This window comes from Colias eurytheme, chromosome 21 (genome assembly GCF_061535395.1).
Source record: "Colias eurytheme isolate Ceu_HAF_F1 chromosome 21, ilColEury1 Martin Lab GWU primary, whole genome shotgun sequence".
Taxonomy (NCBI): Eukaryota; Metazoa; Arthropoda; class Insecta; order Lepidoptera; family Pieridae; genus Colias; species Colias eurytheme.
In genome coordinates, this window is record NC_143000.1 from 6,066,971 (window position 1) to 6,092,606 (window position 25,636).

At 32.4% G+C, this 25,636-nt stretch overlaps 1 protein-coding gene across 1 annotated transcript in view; it reads left to right on the forward strand.

Annotated features, from left to right (window-relative positions):
* Rph (Rabphilin) overlaps nt 1-24,895 on the forward strand; it is a 37,055-nt gene extending 12,160 nt beyond the window's left edge. The window contains exons 3-9 of the mRNA XM_090114509.1: nt 8,139-8,283; nt 9,595-9,763; nt 14,129-14,254; nt 22,657-23,005; nt 23,455-23,599; nt 23,946-24,179; nt 24,560-24,895. Coding sequence (XP_089970635.1) covers nt 8,139-8,283; nt 9,595-9,763; nt 14,129-14,254; nt 22,657-23,005; nt 23,455-23,599; nt 23,946-24,179; nt 24,560-24,857 — 1,466 coding nt within the window. The 3' untranslated portion in view covers nt 24,858-24,895. The remainder of the gene's footprint in view (nt 1-8,138; nt 8,284-9,594; nt 9,764-14,128; nt 14,255-22,656; nt 23,006-23,454; nt 23,600-23,945; nt 24,180-24,559) is intronic.
* Nucleotides 24,896-25,636: the final 741 nt, after the last annotated feature.

Below are 25,636 nucleotides of genomic sequence, written 5' to 3' on the forward strand. Positions count from 1 at the left end.
AGGTTTCGATTTCCAACGCTTTTCGATAATACTAGAACAAAGGGCTTTCCACGAAACTGGTATGTTTTTAGTCCTATTAGTGCTTTCAATGAAATCCGTTTCCTGCCAAATGCTTTATGAAGTTTCCAGCAGAATTGATTCAATGGAAACCTTTATATGAATGAAACCTTTACCCTTTGTCAAGATATATATCGAGTAAAGGTTCATATTGTGAATAGAAGGAACTATATTTACTACATACTATAACACTACACTACGTTCTGTAAAAGTGATCATGAAAAATAACTTTACTATTCGACAGTGTACTAATATTGTGTACTAGCGGTCCACCCCGGCTTCGCCCGTGGTACATATTTACGTTTTCTCTTAGAACCATCCTCGTACTTAAAGGAATATAATAAAAAAAGAATTATCGAAATCGGTCCACCCGTTCACGCGTGATGCCGTGACAACGCGAAACGGGTTTCATTTTTATATAATTTATATAGGATAAGATAGATAATCTAACCTAAAACTCTCTTTATACAAAGCTAAAACTATATGTAACATATAATACGTCTTTCTTATGGTTACCTATCTTAATCTCGAATTTTAATATTCCGAATATCATAATCCAGAAAACGTTTGGATATTTTTTCATAACCCCGAATTTTAAAATTTCGAAGTTTTGTTTGCCATATAATCGCAACTCCGAATTTCATTTGCCCATTTCTTCATTTGTACGACGTTTTACAATCCAGACGAATGAGTTCCAGACATACGAAATCTAAATGCACAAAATCCAGATGACCGTAATCCATATGCACGAAAGCCAGATTTTTAAAACACAAATTTTTAAAATACAGTTGATTGATATCCAGACAAACAATGTCCAGATTTTTGAAATTCAAATAAACGATATCCAGAAAAACGAAATCCTTCCAGGGGGTCGCAGCACGAACCTAACCTAACCTTCTGAATAGATTTTAACACTTTAACCTTTCTGTAATGGGCAAGTGAAACAATAGCGAGTCGGTTCTGGCACTCGCCGGCCGCTGCCGCGGCACGCTCGCTTCGCTCGCTCGGCTCGTGCATGGGAGGTCACAGTTCAAACCTAACCTAACCTACTGAGTTGAATTTGACACTTAAACCTTTCTATAATGGGCAAGTAAAACAATTTACTTACTGGTAATGTTTATTTTCAGGCAATAGTAAAAGGTATAATCACGATTGTATGGGAACCAAAATATAGAGATTATGAAAATCTGGCAATAGTTTATCTGCTATACGATTATATGGGAACCAAATAAAAAGATTATGAAAAGTTGGCAATAGTTTATTTGGAAAATGGTACGATGGGAAACAAAAAAAAGTATTCTGAGAATCTGGTATAACTATATCTGGATTATGAGAATACGGGAAACAAAAAAATACTTTTTAAAAATCTGGTTTTGGTGTATCTGGAAATTGATTCATCTGGGAAATTAAAAAAGGAATTTTAAAAAGTTGTCATTCATAACATCTGTCTTTTAAAAGTTCTAACAACCGTTTTCGGGATTTTAAGATTCGGGTAATAGAAATTCGAGTTTTTAATAGGTTACCCTTTCTTATATATAAAAATGAATCGCAAAATGTGTTGGTAAGCGCATAACTCGAGAACGGCTGAACCGATTTCGATAATTCTTTTTTTATTATATTCCTTGAAGTACGAGGATGGTTCTTATGTAGAGAAAACGTAAACATGTACCACGGGCGAAGCCGGGGCGGACCGCTAGTACGAAATATTATAATTTATAATGATGAAACACAATTTTATGTCGAAGGAGAAATCATATAATTGTTCCAAGAAATCACTCTTACAGATTTACTAAGAATTTTACCCACAAATACATTTAATCGAATCTTTAAGAATAACATTTCAGATTCTACACGACAAATCTTACTTGATCCCGTAACACGTAGAGCGTTGTAAGCATGTTTCCACTCCTGCCAATCCAACACGTTTGCGATCTAGGTACTATATGTATTTGCGATATATGTGTGTACGCGAATGAAATATATTTCTTGGAATAATATTATTATCTACAGGATTATTATCGGTACTAATATTACAGCTGATGAGATAGTTTGATTGTTGTTTGAATGCGCTAATCCCAGGAAGTACAATCTCGAATTGAATAATTTTTCTGTTTGATTTTATTTATTGAGAACAGATATATAGGTATGCTGGGTATACAGGGTGTCCCACTATCAGTATACTAAGCGCAAAGAGATTTGTAGTTTAGCATACACTGATCACATAAAAAATACTTTAAAAAAAATTACGTTAATTTTTTTTTGCTACTGTTTTCCTTAAAATCCATGTTTTCTTCTCTAACTTCGTGCAGGCGGCATATACCGCCTCGCTAATGTGAGCATTTTGTCTATGAAAACATAATTTTAGAAGATAGCTTAGGGCGTATTCAGAAAGAAAGCTTGAAACTTATAAGCGCTTATAAACGCTTATCGGCGCTTGTCATGTTCATTGTCTTGCTTGTCATATTTATATGAACATGACAAGCGCCGATAAGCGCTTATAAGTTTCAAGCTTTCTTTCTGAATACGCCCTTACGTGCGGGTGACAAAGTTATAGTCTAGCCAATTTAATAGGCAACATTTGACGTCTATCAATTTTATCTTCGAAGAGAGGTAACCTGCTTAAAAACATCGATTAAAGTGAATTAATCGATACTGACTTGAAACATTTGTCAATCGAACTTGAAACACATTTATTAATTTATGATGATTTTTATTCACAAGTAATCAATGCATTCGATTCTAGATGTCAGATTTCGATTTTTAGAGTAACGTCTCTGGTATTTAAAAAGAAAAAAAGTTTATTGACACAAAATTGTATCGACGTCAGTTCTTTAATTCAGAAATTGTTTATTATGTTTAGAATGGTTTATCAGTAATATGAAATCTTAAAATTACTTGCATCGGTCATTATTATTATAAATATGTAATCGTATTTGAAAAAAGTTAAGCAAATGTGCAGTTCTAACAAAACGAAATATCATGTTATTCTATGTCGTCGTTACTAGGTTACATTGTTGAATTTAGTTGAACTGTCAAATGTTGCCTATTAAAATGGCTCTACTATAGGCGGGTTGCTTATTAGGGGTGTACACATAGAGTTTTAAGAATTCATCTATTTGAAAAAAAAATGCGTTTGGAATTTTTTAAGTATTTTTTACGTACTCAGCGTATGCAAAACTATAACCTCCTTTGAGCTTAGTATAGGTACCAACAGTGGGACACCCGGTATACTATTTACTATCAACTTTATGTATACTATTTAAACAATCATGCCACGACCAATAGAAACGGACTTAGACTTTGAATGTTGTAGTAATGGTCAAGAATATTCCTTTTACCAAACGAAATTGCTTCACCAAGTTACTTAGCACATTTAAGTGTACAATATAAAGCAAACCTAACTAAAAACGAACATCGACAAAGTCTTATTACTACCAAATATAAAATAATATTGGTCCAGACTTCGCACCGGCTGGAGTGCTGCCCGCAGCGAGCCCCCGCTGACGACGGCTGAGCGGGAGGCCATCGCGGAGGTTGTCAGGCGCGCTGAGAAGGTGGAGGAGACTGAGGCGAAACGGATTGGCAGACTTGTAGCGAGGCTTGAAGGTAAATTTGCTATTGATTTGATTATTGTATAGGATTTAGTCCGTTGTGCAGAATTGTTACATATTTTAATGTCAAACTTACTAGGTACTATTATAAAAAATGTCTGTAACTTCGAAAGATGGGACTTGTTCGTTGTTTTGAAATTAACCTCATCTTTTACTATTATTATTTCATAATTTAGGGACGTTTGTTAGAAAAAAATCTGAAAATTAAAAAGAAAAATTGAAAATTTTTATAGGCTTTAATATGGCTTTAATAGAACCCTATGATACAAGGAAACAGCCAAATCGTTAATGTCACATTATTACCAAACAGTTACAAAAAAGACGGTGAGATTATTTATAACTATATTTAAATAAATTGATTCGAATTTCTAAACATCGTTAGAGAAAAACATGTCTGGAAAAATAACTTTTCCAAGGCATATAATAGAATCGCCCTAATCACGTTCATTCAGACATGAAATCGCGATTTATTTGCGAATAATAAACATTTTATTTGATAAAATATATATTATAAGAAAATTATATGAAAGTTGAGCTATATTTGTAAATAGCCTCTGCCTGGATCGCGTTTCGCAGTCTAATAATAGTAATTAACGTTGAAGTTAATCTGTATTAATTTAAGTAGCTTGTAATTACGTAAACAGTTATAATATTCCGTAGGAGTCTTTCCATTATACGAAGATTAATTATTATTTAATTTAATTTTCCTTTTATGATGAAATATTTTCAATGTTAAGTATATTTGCTTGAATTTTCGGCATGGGCGTAATTTTCATTTGCATTTTTGAAATATTTAATGTAATATTTTAATTATGTTATTAATATTAAAGGTATTTTAATTACGCATATTTGCATACCGTATGATATGAGATTCATAATATTTTTCACAAAATAAAAAATCTTTTAAAAAAGTCACAGGAAAAAGCTTTTGCGTCCCGATTTTTGTGTACACATCAGCTCTGTTATGAACAACCTTATTTGTTTTTTATTTGGCTATACGACAGAGCACTTAATTAAAAATTTCTTGTTTGTTTTAGCCTCTTGTAAACAACTTTATATTTATAGTAGTACCTACATGACATATATATAGAATACATTGTATTCTATTCCTTGTACAAAGTGTTATAAATATGTATATTATGCTCTTTTCGTTCATAAATAATTATAATGTTCTCTCTCTCTGCTTGTTTTGTGTGTGTAAGTGAAAAAAAAGGTCCATTTAATTAAAACTGATCTTCACAACAGCATATGTCACAACACAAACTAGAGGAAGTTTCCAGAACACTGGCTCTCGGGACATTAGCAAAACATAAAGCTTATAACTTATAATCTCTGTCTTGTTTAGAAAGCAAATAGATTTTAAGCGGATAGTATCAGACTAAACAGGAGTTGCAACAGTGGAGTTGCTCCAAACAGTTTTATGTAACACAATATTGCAAATAGCACTAAAGTTTCGGACTTTGTATTCAAACTATCGGAGCTTGTAGGTATTCCCAAACAAGCTGAAACCTGAACTCAAACATTTATTCATTCAACTTACCTTAACCTCTTTCAAAAGCGCTTTGTACATTCATATTATACAACAGGGAGCGTATTGGAAAACAGTTTCTATGTACCCTAATTAGTAGAGCTTAACAAAGAGTTTTTACCTACTATCTTTTACCAAGGCAAGGAAACCGATATCACCTGACATTGATTTATGGATTCATGGGACATGAATAATGTAAGTAGAAGCAGTATGAGAATCTACATTTACAAAGGTTTTCCATTCGTTGTAAATAATTGTACATTTATTTTCTAAACAACTTATAATTCCCTTAATAATCTATTAAATTTTCTGTTTGTTATTTTACTCGTTCGGAGAAAGATGCGAGTTTTAATTCGTGTAATTAGACTCAGATCAACAGAGTTAAAATGAAATGATTTAATTCGTTTAAATTTTCCTGTATAATTGAAATTTAATCAACTAGGATTTTCCTAGAACCTGATTCACATTTTTATTAAACGTAACTTTTGCAAAGGCAGGCAATATTCTCATAGAATTTCAACTTACTTAATGATCTAAGATTTCAACCCATAAATTTAAATATTAATTAACCACATAGCATCTATAAAATCGAGCTATTCTAATATGCAAGCAACGAAACCACCAATTTTCCTGTACAGGGAAATCCCAGGTAATAATTACAGATTATCGGAATATACGATATCAGCAATCGATATTTTAGTACCTATAATTATTATTTACAGTACATATTGAAAGTGGGAGTTGGTATTCCCGTTTTTATCCTACTTTTCTTGAGTTTAATTTGCATAATTTTCTGTAATTTCATGACCTACATAGCGATGAGATTGAAGACTTGCTTACGCAAATGCATGTGTAACCCAGTATTCCTTTATACGCGAGTCGGGTGCAGCCATACTTAATTAACTTTCATAATTACATCTCGCGCTATCTGCAGCCACAGTGCCTACAATATATACATTTAAACTTGTTTGTTTTCTTATCTGAAAGATTGGTACTAGGGTAAAGGATGGACAAGACTGAAATAACTATGAATACGCCTTTAGGCTATGCACGTCTTGGACCCAGTTGACCTTTTGAAACGACCTTCTGGATTATATTTTAATGTTTGTTTTTGTTTATTTGTATTTGTTGCTTTGGCTTACTTTATGTAGGTTTATTCGAAAATGAAATTGAATAGAACTGAAATATAAACGGACAAATAAAATTATTGATAAGTTTCACTTTTATTTGCGCTCTCATAAAAATAAGTCCGTAACTAATACGGCTCTTAATTTAAAAATTCCTCTACACTTTTTTACAAAAACGCTTTCAAACTTATTTCTCTCATTAATGAGTGCCTCTAGAAGTTTTGCGGGGATAATCCGGCCCTGAGAATGAAGTGAACTGATTGTAAAAGGGGACGCTATACAAATTTGTGCCTCCTACTCAATGCGAGGCGTATATCGTATTGTTGATATCCTATCCTTTATACCTCTAATGACGGTGTGGGAGCTTTTATAATCACAATCCATAAAGAAAAACTATCTCTATCTAGTTTGAGGTTTTTTTTAAGTATTTTCTTCTGCACTAGTTAAATTGAATCCAGGCTAGTATTATAAATGGGAATTGGGAAAGTAATACCTGTTTTTACGCCTATAAATCAAAATGAATACAAATCCCTTAATGCCAGATAGAAGCCCTAAATGGATTTTTATTTTTAGAATGATGGAAGTTTGGAAGCCAAGATTCCTTGTTGCGAAAATCAAACTAGATTTAAGCGTCGACCAAGGGTTAAAGTTAGTTTGGCCAACTGTTGTGTTCATGTAGAGTGAAGGCGAAGCCGCGGGCGGAAAGCAATTAGTATCAAAATATATAAAGAACATAACGTAGATAACCTATACCGAAGTAGATTTTTTTCGCCAAGCAAAATAATATTAATGTTATTATTTTGTGTGAATTCTCAGTCTGGTTTGTGGAAATATTGGAAGATGATAATACCCATACTGGCAACGAAATAAATTACATGTCGAATATCGCAAGTGCTTTAGGATCAATCAGAAATTCTTGGCAATATTTTCAGACAAATTGTCTGCATATCTACATTAATAATTTCTAACACGCTTTTATTACTTTTATATCTATATTCTATGTTTATACAGGGTGTCCCAAAACTCAACGTCAAGCCAAAACGGGGCGACAGGATTGATTGTAACCATCATGAGAAAAATCTGAAAAAAAATCTATCCCATGCAGTTTGAAAATTATGGGCATTTAAGAAAAACCTAAAAATTTGGTCAACCTGTTACTATTTTTCGGTTATTTTGGTTAATTTTTATTATTTTTGTTCATTCAAACTTTGGAACCGTAACCCTAAATAACATTTCTAGAATCACAGTCAAAAATAATGACACAATTGCCCCAAGTTTCCTTGAATTGAAGACTATTTGTTATACTATGAATTTAAAATTTTCAAAATTTGTCGACTTTGACAGCCCCTCCTTTAAAAAAAATGTACTAGAGTGTCTTGGCAAGTGCCATTAAAAGTTGGCGCATTTAATCAGGATTGTAAAATAGTACAATACTTGTTAGTTTCATACTAAAAAAAATGAATGAAAAAATAAAAACCTCAAGTAACCCGATTTTTGCTAACCCATTTTATTTAGTTAAAATGTTTTTCATTCGCACAAACTCTTGGTAGGTTCTTAGTTTTACGGCAAAATGATGAGAGAGATGGATAGTGGACATGTTTGCCATGAGTGAGCGAGACAGATAGTGACGCCACTTTTACCAAAGTCAACATAAGTAAGTAAAATTAAAAAAATAATTAATTATGTTTGTATGTGACCAACACGTTTGTATGTAAATCGATTTTGCGGAACCGTCGGAACGCGTGGGACTCGCACTTGGTGGTTTTCATTAAGTTTTTTTTTTAACTAAGTAAGTACATTAATTATTACATCCAGGTATGCGCCGCTCAGCACAAGGTCCGGCTCCTAGAAGCTGCGTACTCTGCGGCGAAACCCCAAGACTCTTGGCACCTCTACGAATCTGCTTCATGTGTAGGAACGCGGCTTGCCCGAAGTGTGTTATCGACACGCCACCCCATAAGTGAGTATAAACAAAAATATGTATAAATTTTCTTATATTTTAAGCGATTCTCTTCTTATTCCATGCAAGCATGCAAAAGTGTTGAATTTTATACCAACTTCTGGTTGAGGTTATTTTTAAGATGCTTATGCATAATATTAATTTCACGTTTTTATGTAACCGACTCCTTTAGATTTTGACCAACTTAAATTCACACTTGTACAGTTATATTTTTATAGTAGGTACGAATATTCGTATTCACAGTTGCACGTGTCGCCTATTTACGGGTTGGTGGGTCATCGTAAACAAGCCACCGACCCTGGTGCCCAGCGAAAGCCACTTTTTTATAAATTTTAAATATAAAAAAGTATAAAACAGCTCGCTACAGAAGTTTCCGTGATAAAACATGAAAAAATGTGTCAAGTGGCTATCACTAGCCACCGCACTGGCTGTGGTAGGTGGCCCGTCTGTGCTGACCCTAAGTATTTACATTTTTGATATGGCCTGACCGGTATGTGTCAAAAGTAACCACGTTGATAATTTTCAGAAGAGTACCTACATAGAATTTTGGACAAACAATATTTAGAGTGAAATTTATTAAGTGTTTACTGGTTTATTATCACAAGAGTCTGACAATTAACATGAAAAAATTATAGAATATAATTTATTTATTTATTTATTTAATTTGTTTATTTTTATAAAAGGCTCCTGTTAAATTTGAGAGAATTTCAAAATAGATATAATTTAGATATGAAAGGGTTATTTTCCAACGAAACTCAGAATTTGAACACTATTTTTTACGTAGATAATAAAAATTTCATAACAAGTCAAGCGCAAAGTACCTAAAAAGCGCCTGAAGTTAATTAATTACCCAAGAGCTTAAGTATGCAGTTTGCAATTATGAAAAAAAGATGGATGGAAAGATGCATTTTATTAAAATTTAAGCTTTACAAAATTACCTGAACACAAATAAGCTGTAAATTTTCATTATTATGGATTACACGCTTATTCATAATACTTACATAATTTTTTAATAATATCTATACTTGTCGAAGAAAATGGGGGATTTTCTACGATAGGCAGCTGGTTCTACATGTGTTGAACTTTTATATTGTTTATTTTCCTTTATTCAAACTTTTTTCTGACAACAACGTCTTTCTAACAGCAAAAAAATCCAATATTATTGAACTAGAACACAAGTACTTTTAAATTTAGAAATTTTAAATGCAGTAATTCGAAAACACAGACGAACGAACGAAATAGAACGAATCGTCAATCGACGATTCGTTTTATTTCCACAGATAAAAAAGCCAAATGTTACTATTTCCACAGCCACAGATCACCAATATACTCCCGAGAGCAATACATGTGCAATCTGTGCGCTGAAACCCGGGAAATGTGGAAGAAATCTGGCGCTTGGTTCTTCAAATCCTTGCCTAAGTATATTCTGCCTGAGAGGAAAACGAAATATAATGATACGGAGTTCTCGAGGTCTTTGCAGGTGAGAATTTTTCAGCAACATTAATAAAAAAATACATAAATAATGGTTGGCAATAAATTTTTCTTTAACGGTGAAAATATAATTAGTAGGTAAACCTACTTAATATTAAAAAAATACGACACTTAATAACTAAATACAACATAGGTTTCAGGTACATACCTTTAAAATGTAAAATATTATTTCATTAACTTAACTAATTAGTTTTAATTTTAGTCAAATTCTTAACTGTACAAAATGTTTTCAAACAAAAAACTTTATTTTCGTTTTCGCATAAACTTTCGTAATTAATTAAGTCATCGTTGAAATTATTTTTTAACCTATGTAACTTTGGTCGTTAAAATACATTGACATTTTGTAAAACATGTCGTTATAAATTACAACTGTACCCATAATTTTCTATCTACGGACCTTTTCGCTTTTTAATATGCTAATTGAGTTACATCCACATTTTGAACGGACGGACGGACATTCGTAATAATTAATATTTAATGATGCAAAAAGAATACGTAGTAAATTATCATATGAGAAATAATAAGGCAAGCAACAGATTTTTTTGTAGCCACATGTATCAAACTTCTTATTTTATAAGTTAGCAACGGGAATATGGTCTAGCCTCTTATAAACTAACTTAACTTCCTACAACGCCAACGAAATATTCCAAAGATATAATATTGTCGTCACTATTAAAATATAATCAAATAATTACATAACGACACTATTTAAAACTTACCAAGTATAAAGCTAAACAGTACCTAAATTAAATTTGCATTATTTCAGCATTTTACTACGTAGCTAATCATGTTATTCCGAATTCTAATAAGGGGCATGATATTTCAATAAAAGCTCATTTGTTAAAGGAGAATGGCGAACTCCCATAGGACTTTGGGCCTGATCGTTACACTGATGATTTATGTGGGGTTAAATAGATAAAAATATACAGATTCTATAAATATAACAATTAAAGATCTGTTCTATGGGATAGCAGAGATATTGAGCATGTAACGTCACTAAAATTGAGGTTAGGTTTGCTCGAGTTCAATGAATAGCTTTGTTTCTTTCTAAGTAGAGGTAAGTTTATATCCTATAATATACATTATTTAGATAAAGAGTGTAACAGAAGAACAGTTAGGTAATAGAGATATTGGATCGAACTTTTATTCTTTTAGAGTACCTACCAAAACATCGTAGGTACTTATATATAAAATAAAACACGTTTTTTCATAAATCGTTTATTCATCATTATCATCATAAACAATTAACACATCATCCAGAAACTGTGCTGGCGGCATTAAATCTGGTTGTTACCTTGCCCAGCTAAGGTACCATATTATGCACATAACGTGACAGCAGCAACCTACAGTTCTACTTCCTACTAAACAATTACAATAATAAACTGTTATTGCTTCCCTTCCTATGAGAGCCCTCACTCAGCAAGAATGACATAGATATGTTGCTCTATTTCCAATCTGTAAAGAAATACCTTGTTAAAACACCTTTCATTTTTTACTTTGAGATTTAAAAAGAAGATTACATATTGGCAACTTTTTACTTAAAATATTATCAAAACACTCAATAACTTAAATGACGAGGTAATATCCACTCTAATATCACTCTAATATCTTCTTTGATCGCGTTGAGAATCAGTTCTTAGTAAATGAAACCGTGTGCGCAATACAGAACGTCCACAATAAATGCATACACGTTGATGACCCAAAGTTACAGTCTCATCTTCATGATTTTCAATCTTCAAAGAATCATTTGCAAGTTTTCAGCATGCATGATGCATCACATATGTGATCAGAGTGAGTGATCTACAAATAAAGAATTAATATTACAATTGGACAAAAGAAAGTGAATATACATATATATTAATATATATAAATCTCGTGTCACAATGTTTGTCCTCAATGGACTTCTAAACCACTTAACCGATTATAATAAAATTCGCACACCATGTGGAGTTCGATCCAACTTGAGAGATAGGATAGTTTAAACATGTAGGTACCACGGGCGAAGCCGGGGTGGACCGCTAGTATATATATAAAACAATGTGTGTTTACGTTTTTGTTTGATTTCAATAGCTAGTACTAAATACCTTAGATAATACTAATCCACTAACCGTTAGAGGAGCAGCCCACCGTTGTATAATTGATATTATTGCGTTATCTTGTAACAAATGCATACGTATAGCATTGTTACGATTAGCATTAATACCACAGTTGATGCAGTTCATATTTGTAAATGAAAAATCGGATGCAAAGTCGGTGTCCAGGTAGGGTAGCAGTTGTGAGTCGTAAAGGCAGGTAATCAAAGTCCGGTGTGCAAGCGTTGGTTGGTAGTAATAACAGAGATCGTCAGTGTCCGTAATACGTAGCGAAAGTCGATAAAGATGAAGAAAATAAGTTAACCACGAAACGAAAAACCTCAATCAAATGTCAAAAGTCAAACGACAAACATGACATTGTAATTAAAATTGAAGCGGCCAGCTACATTTCAGAAATATTCTTACAAAGTGCGGCCGCCATGAATAAAAATGTATAGAAATACCTAAATAAATAGCGTGCTAAAAAGTTAAAAATAAAATATGTAACGCAGTTAACTTATATTTCTGATTTATAAAGCATTTGAATTTTATATAAAACTAAAAATGAAAATAAATATTCATTCGTTTTAATCGATATATCGACTATTTTACTCCTGACAGCACTGACAATCTCTGCTTGATAAGACCGGTAGTCATAGAAATCTAAATAACAATGCCGTTAGTGAACACATTATCTTTTTTTTTCAAACATTTGTTTTCCCATAGAATCAGAAGTCAATATTTTACCAAGAATTATTAAAAATAACAAAATGAATTTTAAATATATTATGATTTCTGTAAGGCCCTAATTTTGTTAGGCCCAGTTTCGCCATTCTCCTTTACCAAACCCACGTTGTATAATGTATTTGACATATATTTCGATCCACTTCCCCATGACTTTGCATAATATTCCATATTCATTACTGTTTTCGCAATCTACGATACGAAATTCGACCCTTACATTGTCAAACTTAGAAAACAAGGGTACGTTCATAATAATCTATTTGAAATCAAAATATGATTTGTGTAAATGCACTATTATACAACTTATAGTCTTCAATATCATTAATTATTGGAATCAAATATTGAATTTCATAAAAAATTGGTTAAATATCTAAAATATATAGTTATAGCACAGACTAATAATAATATACAAGTTATAGTATTTTGCGTAAAATATAAATATTAAATTTTGATTTATGAAACGGGAAGCAGGTATCAGGTATCGATAAGAACCTTTAGCGTTGTTATTCAAAGGTGTCGTTTACTAATAATACATCATTCTCGATCATTCACCGAATGAATTGAATCATTCATTTTTCATAATATTAAGTATGGGGAATAGGTTAATGGATTGTATCCTTTTGTATTGATATACATATAAATATGTTGTAAATGCAGCTGCTATATGTTGTAAATGCACAGTCAAACGAACATAGAGCTAAAGCTAGAGCAAGAGCATTCTTTCGTGATCTTTTAGTGTAAACGAAAACTGGTATTCAGTGTTGTTCAGTATGAGAACATTGCATCTTGTCGAACGCACAAAGAATTTGATATAGTGGGGTTAGAATGACCATTCGCTCGTTTGATGTAAATACACCGTTAGACACATAAATCTTATCTTATATATAAAAATGAATCGCAAAATGTGTTGGTAAGCGCATAACTCGAGAACGGCTGAACCGATTTCGATAATTCTTTTTTTATTATATTCCTTGAAGTACGAGGATGGTTCTTATGTAGAGAAAACGTAAACATGTACCACGGGCGAAGCCGGGGCGGACCGCTAGTCTATAATATAAAAATGAATCGCAAAATGTGTTGGTAAGCGCATAACTCGAGAACGGGTGGACCGATTTCGATAATTCTTTTTTTATTATATTCCTTGAAGTACGAGGATGGTTTTTATGTAGAGAAAACGTAAATATGTACCACGAGCGAAGCCGGGGCGGACCGCTAGTATGTATATAAAAATGAATCGCAAAATGTGTTGGTAAGCGCATAACTCGAGAACGGCTGAACCGATTTCGATAATTCTTTTTTTATTATATTCCTTGAAGTACGAGGATGGTTCTTATGTAGAGAAAACGTAAACATGTACCACGGGCGAAGCCGGGGCGGACCGCTAGTACTAGAAAAAATTCGATTGCTCTGGCGGAATCATGGGATGGCGTAGAGGTTAGGCATCGCCACGGAATGGCGAATCCCGCCTTCGAATCCCGCCTCGTGATCGATTTTTTTCTATTCTTTATTAATATATATTTCGCCCATTACAAAAACAGGAAGCTGGCAACAGCAGCAACGAAAAAACAGATTCAGAGCCGAGTTCCCCGCTAAGCTTACACGGGCCATCTTTCTCCAGGCAGCCAAGTAACACGGATAGTCGGAAATCTGTCAGCATTTCGCAGGTGAGTGACGTTCCATTTAGCCGGGTTATATCTCTTGGGTAATAATGTTTTAAGGGGAACGTGATATGTTTTTAAGTGGCTGTAGTAAAAATTGGATATGATTTTTTGTATATTTTTGAAGCGCTTCTTCTTAGGCCGCTATCTGAGTTAACCGTCAGGCGAGATCGAGGTCAAGGGCTGTCCTATAACCCTAAAAATTGTGCTATGAAAAAAAATATCGAAACCCGCCTCGTAATCGAATGTCCTTATTTATTAAAAATTTATTATTTGAAAAATTTTATTGCATTTAACTGCTATAAAACTAAAAATTAAATTAAGTTGGAATTAAGTATTTATGTAGATATATTTGGTAGTAGGTACAGAATAAATTTTATAAACATTGAACCATTCAAATCTTTATAATATTTTAAACCATTTATGATTTAATATTAAAATCCCAAGACACTTTAGCGCTATACTTTAAAGAAGTACCAACCCCTCCGTGAGGGTAACTCAATTCATTTTCTAGCACGCTCGGCGTTGTAATATAATGATATAAAAATTAGTGCAAGGTTCTATATCATAAACCTCTTTTGTTGATCAAATAACATGGCATCACGGATAATAAATACTGTATCTAATTTTTTTAAAGAACAAATTAGATCACGAATAAAATTCTAAGCTCAGTAACCAAACTTTGTATATCTATAGCTTTGTATATATGTCGTGGTCATATCGTAGATTTGCTCATTTCATGATATGATCGATCATTTCGTGAAATGGTCGCATTTCATGAAATGCTCGAATGTCTATTGGCCACATCATGATGTGGTTTGGGCAGATCAATGATAAGAAATCGTTTCTCGATATGGCCCACTAAACGCGCGGTTTTTTCATGAAATGATCAAAATTATTTGATCATATCGTAAAATAGTTACATTAATTATTGGTAGAGGCGCTGCAAGCGCTGTGTTTATGTGATAAGATGGCGGCCGCCGCGCTGGCGAAAATTTAATTATTCGCAGTTTAAAACTTCATAGTTCATTTTATTACAATATGAAGAAAGTCATAGCAAATAATTTACGACGAAGAGGTTCGAGTACTATGGAAAATGCGGATATCTTATATTGAGGAAAAAATGCGTCTAAAATCGTTTACATAAATATATTTATATATCCTATGTTATTATAATTGTTCCTTTTTTAAAAAGCGATTCGCTTCTGGCACTCGCCGGCCGCTACCGCGGCACGCTCGCTTTGCTCGCTCGGCTCGTGCGTTCTTTATTAAAGTCTAACCTAACCTAACCTAAATGTTTTCTATTGCAAAAACCATTCGCTTCTGGCATTCGCCGGCCACTGCCGTGGCACTAACTTATATGACAATAAACAAGTTCTAAAAATATTCAGAATTTTTTAATGTTTTATGGACTTTATATATTTTATACGATCTAGCCAAATGTGGATGACCATATCGTGAAACGTTGACGATTTAACGATCTGACCAAACCATGTTGGCCATTTCATGAAATGCGACCATTTCGTGAAATGGCCACTCATATCATGAAATGATCAAATCTACGATATGACCACGACATATATACCAACTTTACTTACTATTTCTATTTAGGTATCTTAGGTATTTGGAACTAATTATACCCTATATGCATTTTGGTCATTACTCATTCCACTGTTTAACATTAATGAATATTTATTTATGAAAACTAATAGCTTATTTAAATATTAAACAGTACAATAATTTAATTCTGTCAGTTTTGAAACAATAACATAAATTAATACACATATAAATGAGAATATACTGCGATATTATGATAATATTTACTTGCGTTATCACGATAAAAAACATCGTACATTTTGGCTACCATAATAGATTCTTGGAAAACCTCTTGACTTTCATAAATATAATTGATACTATTCGAAAGGAATTTTTATTAAATTTTCTTGGAAGATCAATAGTAGGTACGATCTCTACGTTTTATAACTCATTCCATTTATTTTTCTCAAAATACATTTTATATCTATATTTACCAAACAAAAAAACAAATATGAACAATAACCATTTAGGACTTGAGAATTTCAGTAACAAAGTACAAACACAAATGAACTTTTCACTAAAGGAAAATCAGAAGCACGGTAAACATGTGACACAAAGCTCAAATTTAGAATTTTTCATTATTGGGAAAATCGAGCATGCATTATATTTATACAGGATGTCCCGCTGTCGGTGTACTAAGTGTCTAATTTTTATTATTAGGAAAATTCTTAAACAACAAAACTACGTCAAAGTCTGAGTATTTTTTTTCAAAATTGTAAGCCCTTTTGAGCTTACACCAACCTTGGGTCACCCTGTATAATATGCATGCTCGATTTTCCACACACGAATTAAGGTCACGTTTTCGGGTGGTTTACTCAAAATATCGATGACATAAGTGGGATGTGCATATCCTATTTCGGTATTTAAGAGAGCCAACCCTTATCATTCTTATCCTACTATTCAGTATTGAGTTATCTACTTATGGTGTTGTGGAAATTGTTTCCACTTTATTGACGAAGGCCTACAAAGTATGGAAAAGTGCGGTTTGATGGATATCATGTCTAAAATCATTGCTTCTAGGACATTTCATAAGATTGCCTTTCTTCTCGTGATAATAGGGACATAAATAGATAGATTATTTTGTCGAATTCATCACTTCTCAAACCCGTGACTTTTTTTATAAAATTTTAAACCCATTATAGCCTAGTTACTGTTGCTATACAAGTGCTTTACAATTTGTAAATGAATATTTATTAATTACTAGCTGCTCCGCGCGGTTTCACCCCCGTGGCTCCACTCCTGTTGCCCGTAGCGTGATGAAATGTAGCCTATAACCTTCCTCGATAAATGGGCTATCTAACACCGAAAGAATTTTTCAAATCGGACCAGTAGTGTCCGAGATTAGTGCGTTCAAACAAACAAACAAACAAACTCTTCAGCTTTATAATATTAGTATAGAATATAGATAATATTATATTTCCTGCATTGTGAAAGCTATTCTCTTCGTTCGGTCGATAGGCTTGTTCTGTCTACTCCTTTTCGTCGCACACATTACTTTGGTAATTCCTTTACAGTCACTGCCATAAATCTATGGAATGAATTGCCGATAAACATCAGACAAGCCCAATCCCTAACTTGTTTTAAAAATCTCGTCCGAAATCATTATTTAAATCTGGCTTTTGACTCGGTATAGCATATTTAGCTAATTATATGTATTATAATAATATATAATATGTATATTATTTCTCTAATGACTCCTTGTCCTTTGTCTTTTATTATTTTTTAGGTATATGTATTTATATGTATGTATGTATATTATATATATGTATGTATATTTTTTATATATGTATGTATGTTTATTATTACTTATGTTATGTTTATTTTTTTTATGTATGTGTTTGTTTTATAGTATTTAGTTTATTCTTTATTTAATAATATTTTTGTTATCTTTGTATAACATTACTATTTATATTTTATCTTTGCGTATACTTTCTACCTACCTACCTCCTATTTCTAGTTTATTATTTATCCTTCTATCAGTTGGTTGCCTGGAAGAGATCACTCTTAAGTGATAAGGCCGCCTTCTGTGCTGTTTTTCTTTTAGAATAAGTTTTGTTTGTATTTTATGTATTTTGGCAGCACAATAAAGAGTATAAATAAATAAATAAATAATATAGCTGGCAGCCTTGGAGCGGTAAATAATTTAGATGCCTCTAAACCTACAAATAAAAATTTTATTCGTAAGTCCTCGTATATATTATCTGTGACATAAGTAAAACCCAGTAAAACCAAAAGAACATCCAAATACCAGTGTTATTTAACGTACAAGCCAACGAGTCCTTGTGATGTCAGTAAAAATAACATCAGATGAACCTTCGGGCCAAGGTCTTTATATTTGTAGGCGTAGCTTGTCTCAAATGGTAGTTACTTTCATTTGATCATCCACAATTTGGATCAAACAGTTTCTGTATTTTGGTGCTGTAATTTTTGCAAATAATAAAGTGGTATAATATATGTAGGTTTTGAAACTGAGTTTCTAAAATTTCGTGAGAAATGTCTCTCGTTGTTTACAAAATTAATGGAAAGTTATAGGCAGCTATAATCGTAAATTTAGTACCCACCTATGTATTATTTATTTTAAATCGATATAAGATCGATAATATAAGGTTAATCGATATAAGGTTATGTTGGTTATTTTATAATAAATTTGTATGCCCTAGAAACATAAATTCATATTTTTTTATTCCTACGCGCTTTTCACGAATAGATTTTATTACTTCAAAGTCGTTAACCTTTAAATAAGTAATTGCTAGAAGCCATAAGGAAATGTACTGGATATTTAATTTTCCGGCTCTTAAGTGATCCCTGACTCAATTCATTAAGGACCCGCCCGTAAAACTCTTTATTCCTTACGACAAGTACTTTTTCTTTCATAAAAAGATAATAATTATAATATTTCCCTATATTATATCTCATTTCTGTAGCTTTGATATTATGTTATCTTGTAAAAAGCTTATTGAACAAGAAAATTTAGAATTACTTCAGTAATAAAATCCAAAATAAATATATTCACCTACAAATATTATAGGTAACACATATAAAAATATGTTATAAGTATTCGTATTTTTATTTCCAGGATCTTTTGAACTTATATAGGTACTTAATATTTTTCACTTAAATAAATTCATATTATCCCTATCCATTAGAATAACAAGCGCTATTTTCTTTCACTCGTACAACTTCGATCTTATAAAATTACAACAACCTTTAAAAATGTACGTTAAGAAATATGCAGATCTACTTTACTATGCTTTCAGGGTTCAGTTAGCATTTAAATGTGTAATTACCTGACAATCGCTCCATCTATCTATTACGTTCCTAGATTATTTCTTTATTCACGAGTTACAGTTCAATATTCTTTAGAATAGATGTAATAAAAAATATACTGGGAAATTTTAAAACTGTTTCTAATCATCCATTCAAAATTAATGACCTCAAGTCCATACAAGTAACGTCAGCATACTGACAATATTATTCCGTATGCTGTTTGTCCCTAGGTCTGTATCTAGGTCCCAACGTTTATTCTAGGTTCGAGTGTAGGTCCCACGAGTTTACAATGCTGTTTACGTAGGCATTCAGGTGAATCGAAATTATTATCAATAAATTAAATATTTTGCGAGTAAATATCACCAAAAGTTGGACAGTTTGTCTTTTTAGAATCATTGTAGGTAATATATTCAAACTGTTTTCCGTTCTTAGTACTTACGTTAGACTTGTTACTTATAAAAAGTATCTCAATCTTGTGCTTCCGACAAAACTAATTGAATAAAAGTGTAAAATAATTTTAAAAAATATCTATAAATTAAACCTTTTGTTCATACGTTAAGATATTAAATGAACTCTAACAAACTTGAAAATATCTCTTTGATATTCCAAAACTCAATTTCAATGTAGACCTATTATACAAACGTAAAGATGAATAAGTAAATGTACGGAATTATTAGATCCCGTCGCGTCGCTACGTCAATGTATGACGTAGTTTATTTTACATGTAATTACAATTGTTCAACTCTGAGATTCAGCGTTTCATTCAGTCGATGACCTTTTAATGATTATTGCTAAATGTCAATGCTATTTATACGAATGTGATTGTATTGTTACTATATCAAAACCCGGTTTGTGTTAGGTTTTGGTAGCGTTTAGCTACTATTATGTATTCTGTGGTTTTGGACACACTTTTATATTCAAAATTTCATTCGCCCTTTATGAAACGCACAGATAAAGAATGTGATTAAATAATTATTGTTTATTAATGTACACAGGATATTAATTATTTAAATTATTATTATGCTAATATTAAAATTGAATTTTACTTCATAAATTTTTCGCTAAATACAGTAGAGTTGACTCTTTCACCTTTAATTCATAATAAATCTTGGGTCACTTCATAAAAATGTCCCTTTTAATAACCATCCTACGTTCTAGACGTGAAATATATCAAAGCGAAATCCCTTGACGTTCAAAAACATTCTATCTAAAGTTACTCTTTGAAATTTAAATACGTTCAACTTTGTAGCAGCTGGCTATTCCACTGTTTTCCGAACGCTTCAGCATAACTTCAACTGGCGTGTATTTAGAAAATGCTATTGAAAGAACTTTTGAATTGGCTAAAATGGCGCATTCAGCTTTGATTTCAAAATTTGGAATAGTTCAAATTGTACTTTTTATTAAAATGTCGTGAAACGTGATGACCTACATGATACATTTCTATACTATAGATCTTGATACAACAATGCTTAAAATATATCTAATGACTTCAATCTTTAAAAAGTGGCAGTCGAATGAGGTTTTAGTACAGATTGTGCCATAAAATAGCAGCTTTTTTGAAACATGTGCTTGTATCTTGCTTATCACATAGAGGTATATAACCTATATACACGTTGCACAGCAACAACATCGGAAAGTGCGGCTTAGATTTCTTGCACCTAACTTACCTACAACATACAAAATCTCATAGACTACAATTTGGGCATTTATAAACAGGTAACTAGTTTAATAAACTTATATCCATTTTATCACTGTTACCATCCTGGTTCATTTATTAATAATTACAATTTAAATCTCACAAACAGCAAGCAATAATAATAATAAAATACATTTTTGAAACTTCCTCCAACTTCAAAGGGCCGATAAAATCCTCATACCTTCAATATCTAGAGTATATTTACATTCTCTCGGAAACGTCTTGAAATTTTCCTTTACAGCGTGACATTGAATCAAGGGCTTTGTTCAGATTACAAAAAGATGTTATATCTATTGTGGTGATACTATGACGAATATAAAACATCCTATTTCGATACCTACTCAATGAAATTCAAAGTTATTGGAAAAATATTTAAATAAGAATCGTCTTTTCGTTTAGAATATAGGATTGAAATATTTTTTTAAATGTATACCTACTTATGGAATTTTGCATTTTTTTACTGCTCACTTACAAAGATACCTCAGAAATATGGTTTTTATTGCTTGAAACTACTACCAAATAAAACCTAAAGAATATTATAACTATATCTATTTTTTTTGTTCATGGGCCAACTATAATATTATAACCATAGTAAGAACGCTCTCCACGTGCGGATATAAACTAAGCGCAAGCTCAACAGCTTATTTATCTCACTTTATTTTTCTTTTGTAACTTGAAGCGGTTTTAAACTCTCCTAAATGATATAACCAAATAAAACCAAAAAGACACGCTATATTGTGAAAATTCTTTAAATTAATTACACTTTTTAGATGATTTTCTATACATACATATTATAGAGTATAGACTACAGAATGTATTTATTTATTTATTTATTTCAGGTAACTTAGGGCCCAAATATAGGAAGTGGTTGGTTCTAATTACACCCAATTTATTAGTCTTACCTATACATATAACGCAATAGACATAGTACCTAGACACAACTCGATACGCTTATACTAACGTAATTAATTACAAATACACTAGTCAACTTAATTTGTCGTTGGAAAAGTAATTCGCGACGAAAGCAAATTTATTTTGGCAGAAGCATTAAAAACTCGCTAAATATTCAATTTACTGCAAATGAAAGCTTTTGGACCGGATTGGACACTCTGAAAAGTATTAAGTTTTTTCGTCTCAGTCTAAATAGATTTTTCTTTTAACTTTTATTTTATCCTAAGCAACTAGTAACAATCAACAAACAATAAACTACTTGAGACCAAGTCATATTGATTTATCTGCGCTTAATTGAGGGTGGTCTATGAAGTAATACGTGACGTCAATATGTTGTTGAGATGATAAAATTGCTCTCCCTCGCTAGCACATTTTGTATCGTTTATTGGTTAATTAATTAACTTATAATCTCTTCTAGTAGACTCCACACACGTCGCTGTTTCTATCCGAAACAATAGGTATAAAGATTGTAGATTAGTTGATGTTTTTGGTAAAATAAAGCTCGAATCGATACCTAATTTTCACGTTTAAACTAATTAATTTCCGCTAAGGGACGTATGTAATTTTCAAAGTTTGATTGCTTGGCTTTATAATTTTAATTAATGTGATTATAATATGTAAAAGTTTATAAATTATATACGTTGCTTGTAGATCCTGGGTTCTGGGACATCTGGGATATTTGGCAATTTATGTTAAAATTTTGAAATTATTCGTTCAAAACTTTAACATAAAAATTGATAATTTTCTCTTTGTCTGGCAATGTATAATTTTTTTTCTTCCGCAGCACACTTTTACCCTCAAATTTTTAACAAATTTCCCATCAAAACATTCTGAAAAATAACAAAACAAGCGTACGTTTGAATTCTACTTGTCCATTAACAATATATTTTTCACACAGGACAGTCACCACGACTGGAGCGAAACTGAGATCCTTACACACGGTGTAAGTGGTCTCAGTCTGCATAGAACAGACAGTATAACCCAAAGATCAATGGGTCTAAAACGCACAGGCAGTAAAGGCAGTGCATACAGTCTCAGAAGTATTAGAAAGGATTCCAAACCCACAAATCAAGTGGAGAAGCCTCCAGTGATTCCAGATGCTGGTTTTGGAACTTTAGAGATAAAATTGGCGTATGATAATGGGACTTCGTCGTTGGCTGTTACGGTATTGCGCGCTAGAGGCCTCATTGGCATGGACATGACAGGCCTGTCTGATCCGTTCTGTAGATTGGAAATTTTGCCGATTGGTAAGGATTTTGTTGTATTTATAACGATAATAACGTTACTTTGTTTTGCTTTGTGTTTGCGTAAATTAATGGTGGGTACCTATTTGTTGTCAAGCAATTCTGTTTAAAAATTTAAAGTATGCTGGGTACAAAGGGTAGAGAAAAGCGTGTGAGGGACAATACCTATATCATACAATTTAAATCAATATTTTTCATATACGTGTTTATTATAAATATTTTTCATTAATTTTCATTGATAAATAAATGATTACGAGTATTATTTTTCTGTGAAATTCTCCATTGCGATTTCCAACTCACTCAGTATTTTAAACTCGAAACTGTTTTGTACTATCATAACTTTAAATTATACCTATTACCTTTCATAGTTTCCCAGAAGGGTCACCTTCCTGTCATAACAATATTTATCAGCTTAAAATTTCACAACTGCCTCAAGCCATTGCTCTTTCCAGAAGGGACGTATTCAAACAGATTGCGAACAAAAACTGTGCATAAGACAAAACATCCGGAGTTCAACGAAACTCTCCACTTTTTCGGGCTCACTGAGTCTGATTTGGGCACGAAGTCGCTGGAAATCGTCGTTTTTGATGATGACAGGTAATCTTGAACATTTATCACGATTATGTGAGAACATAGCGATGTCTATGTTTCCTAAAATTCATGTGACAATGCTTGAAATTGATTTTTCCACGTTTTGTTAATCCTTTATTAATATGCATTAAAGAAAATCAGTCTCATAAAAAATTATATCGTCTCTCTTTTTTCATCGTATAGTATAGACCTTCAATAGATACCTAGATATTGTGCTATTCTGTTTCCATGTTTTCTTGTTTCCACAAAAGTCTAATTTCGTTTCCAATTCTCCTTATTTATCGATCCAGATGAGATCAGGTAACAAACACAGAATTACTTTTATAATATAGATACATATTTATCTCCCTAGATACGGCTGTGACGAAATGGGTTCAGCAACCGTATCCCTTCGCGAATGTATCAAATCGCCAGCCCAACTCCGTCTAGCCCTTTCTGGAGCTACTAACACTGAACCTACAGGCCCTAGACTCCTCCTAGCGTTGTGCTATAGTACTAAACGAAGGGCTCTAGCTGTGACCGTATGTAGGGCTATGGAACTGCCGCCGCAAGATAGCAATGGGTACTCGGATCCGTTTGTGAAATTGTAAGTATTTTTTCAGGGGTAAATAGTTGGTAGGTTTTAAATAGTTAGAGTGAAAATACTGGACCAGGCCAAGGCCCTGTAGAGATTACTTGAATATATTAAATAGTTCAGAGAAGCTAGAAGAAAGTATAGTACTTAGTTGTTCGAGTTAAAGTATCTAAGTAGTGACGTCATTAATTGGCTAAGAGTAGGAGTAGTAGGCGACTTTATTATAAATAATACATCACATAGTGACATCCATATCATTTATTCAGCGCTTATTACAGATATAATTCTCACAAACTTGTTACAAACTGAATTGATGTTCAATCAGATATAATTTCAAACTTGTTGCAAACTGAATCGTACTCAAAATTCAAATTACTCGTCGATTTTCACAGACACCTCGACCCGGACCCATACCACAAAAAGCACAAAACATCGATCAAATGGCGAAACTTGAATCCCGTTTGGAACGAAGGTTTCTTCTTCGAGACGCGTTTGACAGAACTTTCGCGCCAAAACTTGACACTGACAGTTTGGGATAAAGACTATGGAAAACCGAACGACTTTCTAGGAAGTCTAGTTTTGGGTTCGAGCAGTAAAGGAAGGCGATTAAAACATTGGATGGATTGTATAAAATTCCCCGACCATAGACACGAACAATGGCATTCTTTGACGGATACACAACACATATAAATGCGTACAGATAATAAAATGAAAAGTACTTTAACTTTAACTTAAATCATTATTTTTATTGGCATTTTTAAAATGTATCAATGCTTTAAATATAAACCAACGTATCATTTATTGGCTATCATTCCTAATAAATGAATCAAAAAGTCGTTAGATGAACTTGACATTCAAATACGCAAGATTATATTATTTTCATACCTACTTAAAGATTATCTAATTCTGTTATAATATTTAATCTTCAACGTATTATGTTTTGCTACTCAAATGTTTTCAAGTTTCTTCTGTTCTTCTTGCAGGTATTTAATGTAATTATTTTATTTTTATTTTATGGTGGCGTTCTATTTCCAGCCGAAAATTTGAGTATATGAATCATGTGCCAAAATGAATTCCATGTAGTAAGCTTACATATTTTTATACGAAATTATGATATATAATTAATATAAGATATTTATGAAATATAAACTGTGCCAAATAATGTTGGATTATTTTGTTGCTGTTAAATTTATTACATTAAATGTTCACTGTATGATAAATTTATTAAAGTTAATAATTTAAGATTGTTTTATTTATTTACCTTTAAAATCTTAAGGTGCATTTATATATGAATTAGTGTTCCCATCGCTTTGACGAAACATTTCTGCAAATTATGTGGTCTCGAGCCACTGTTCGCAGATCGTCGCATATTCATAATAATATGTACGCGAATACGTAAATCTTTTAGAACGGCCGTACACGGGCAGCTCGAGCAGTTAATGGCTGAAACGTACACGGACTGATTGAGC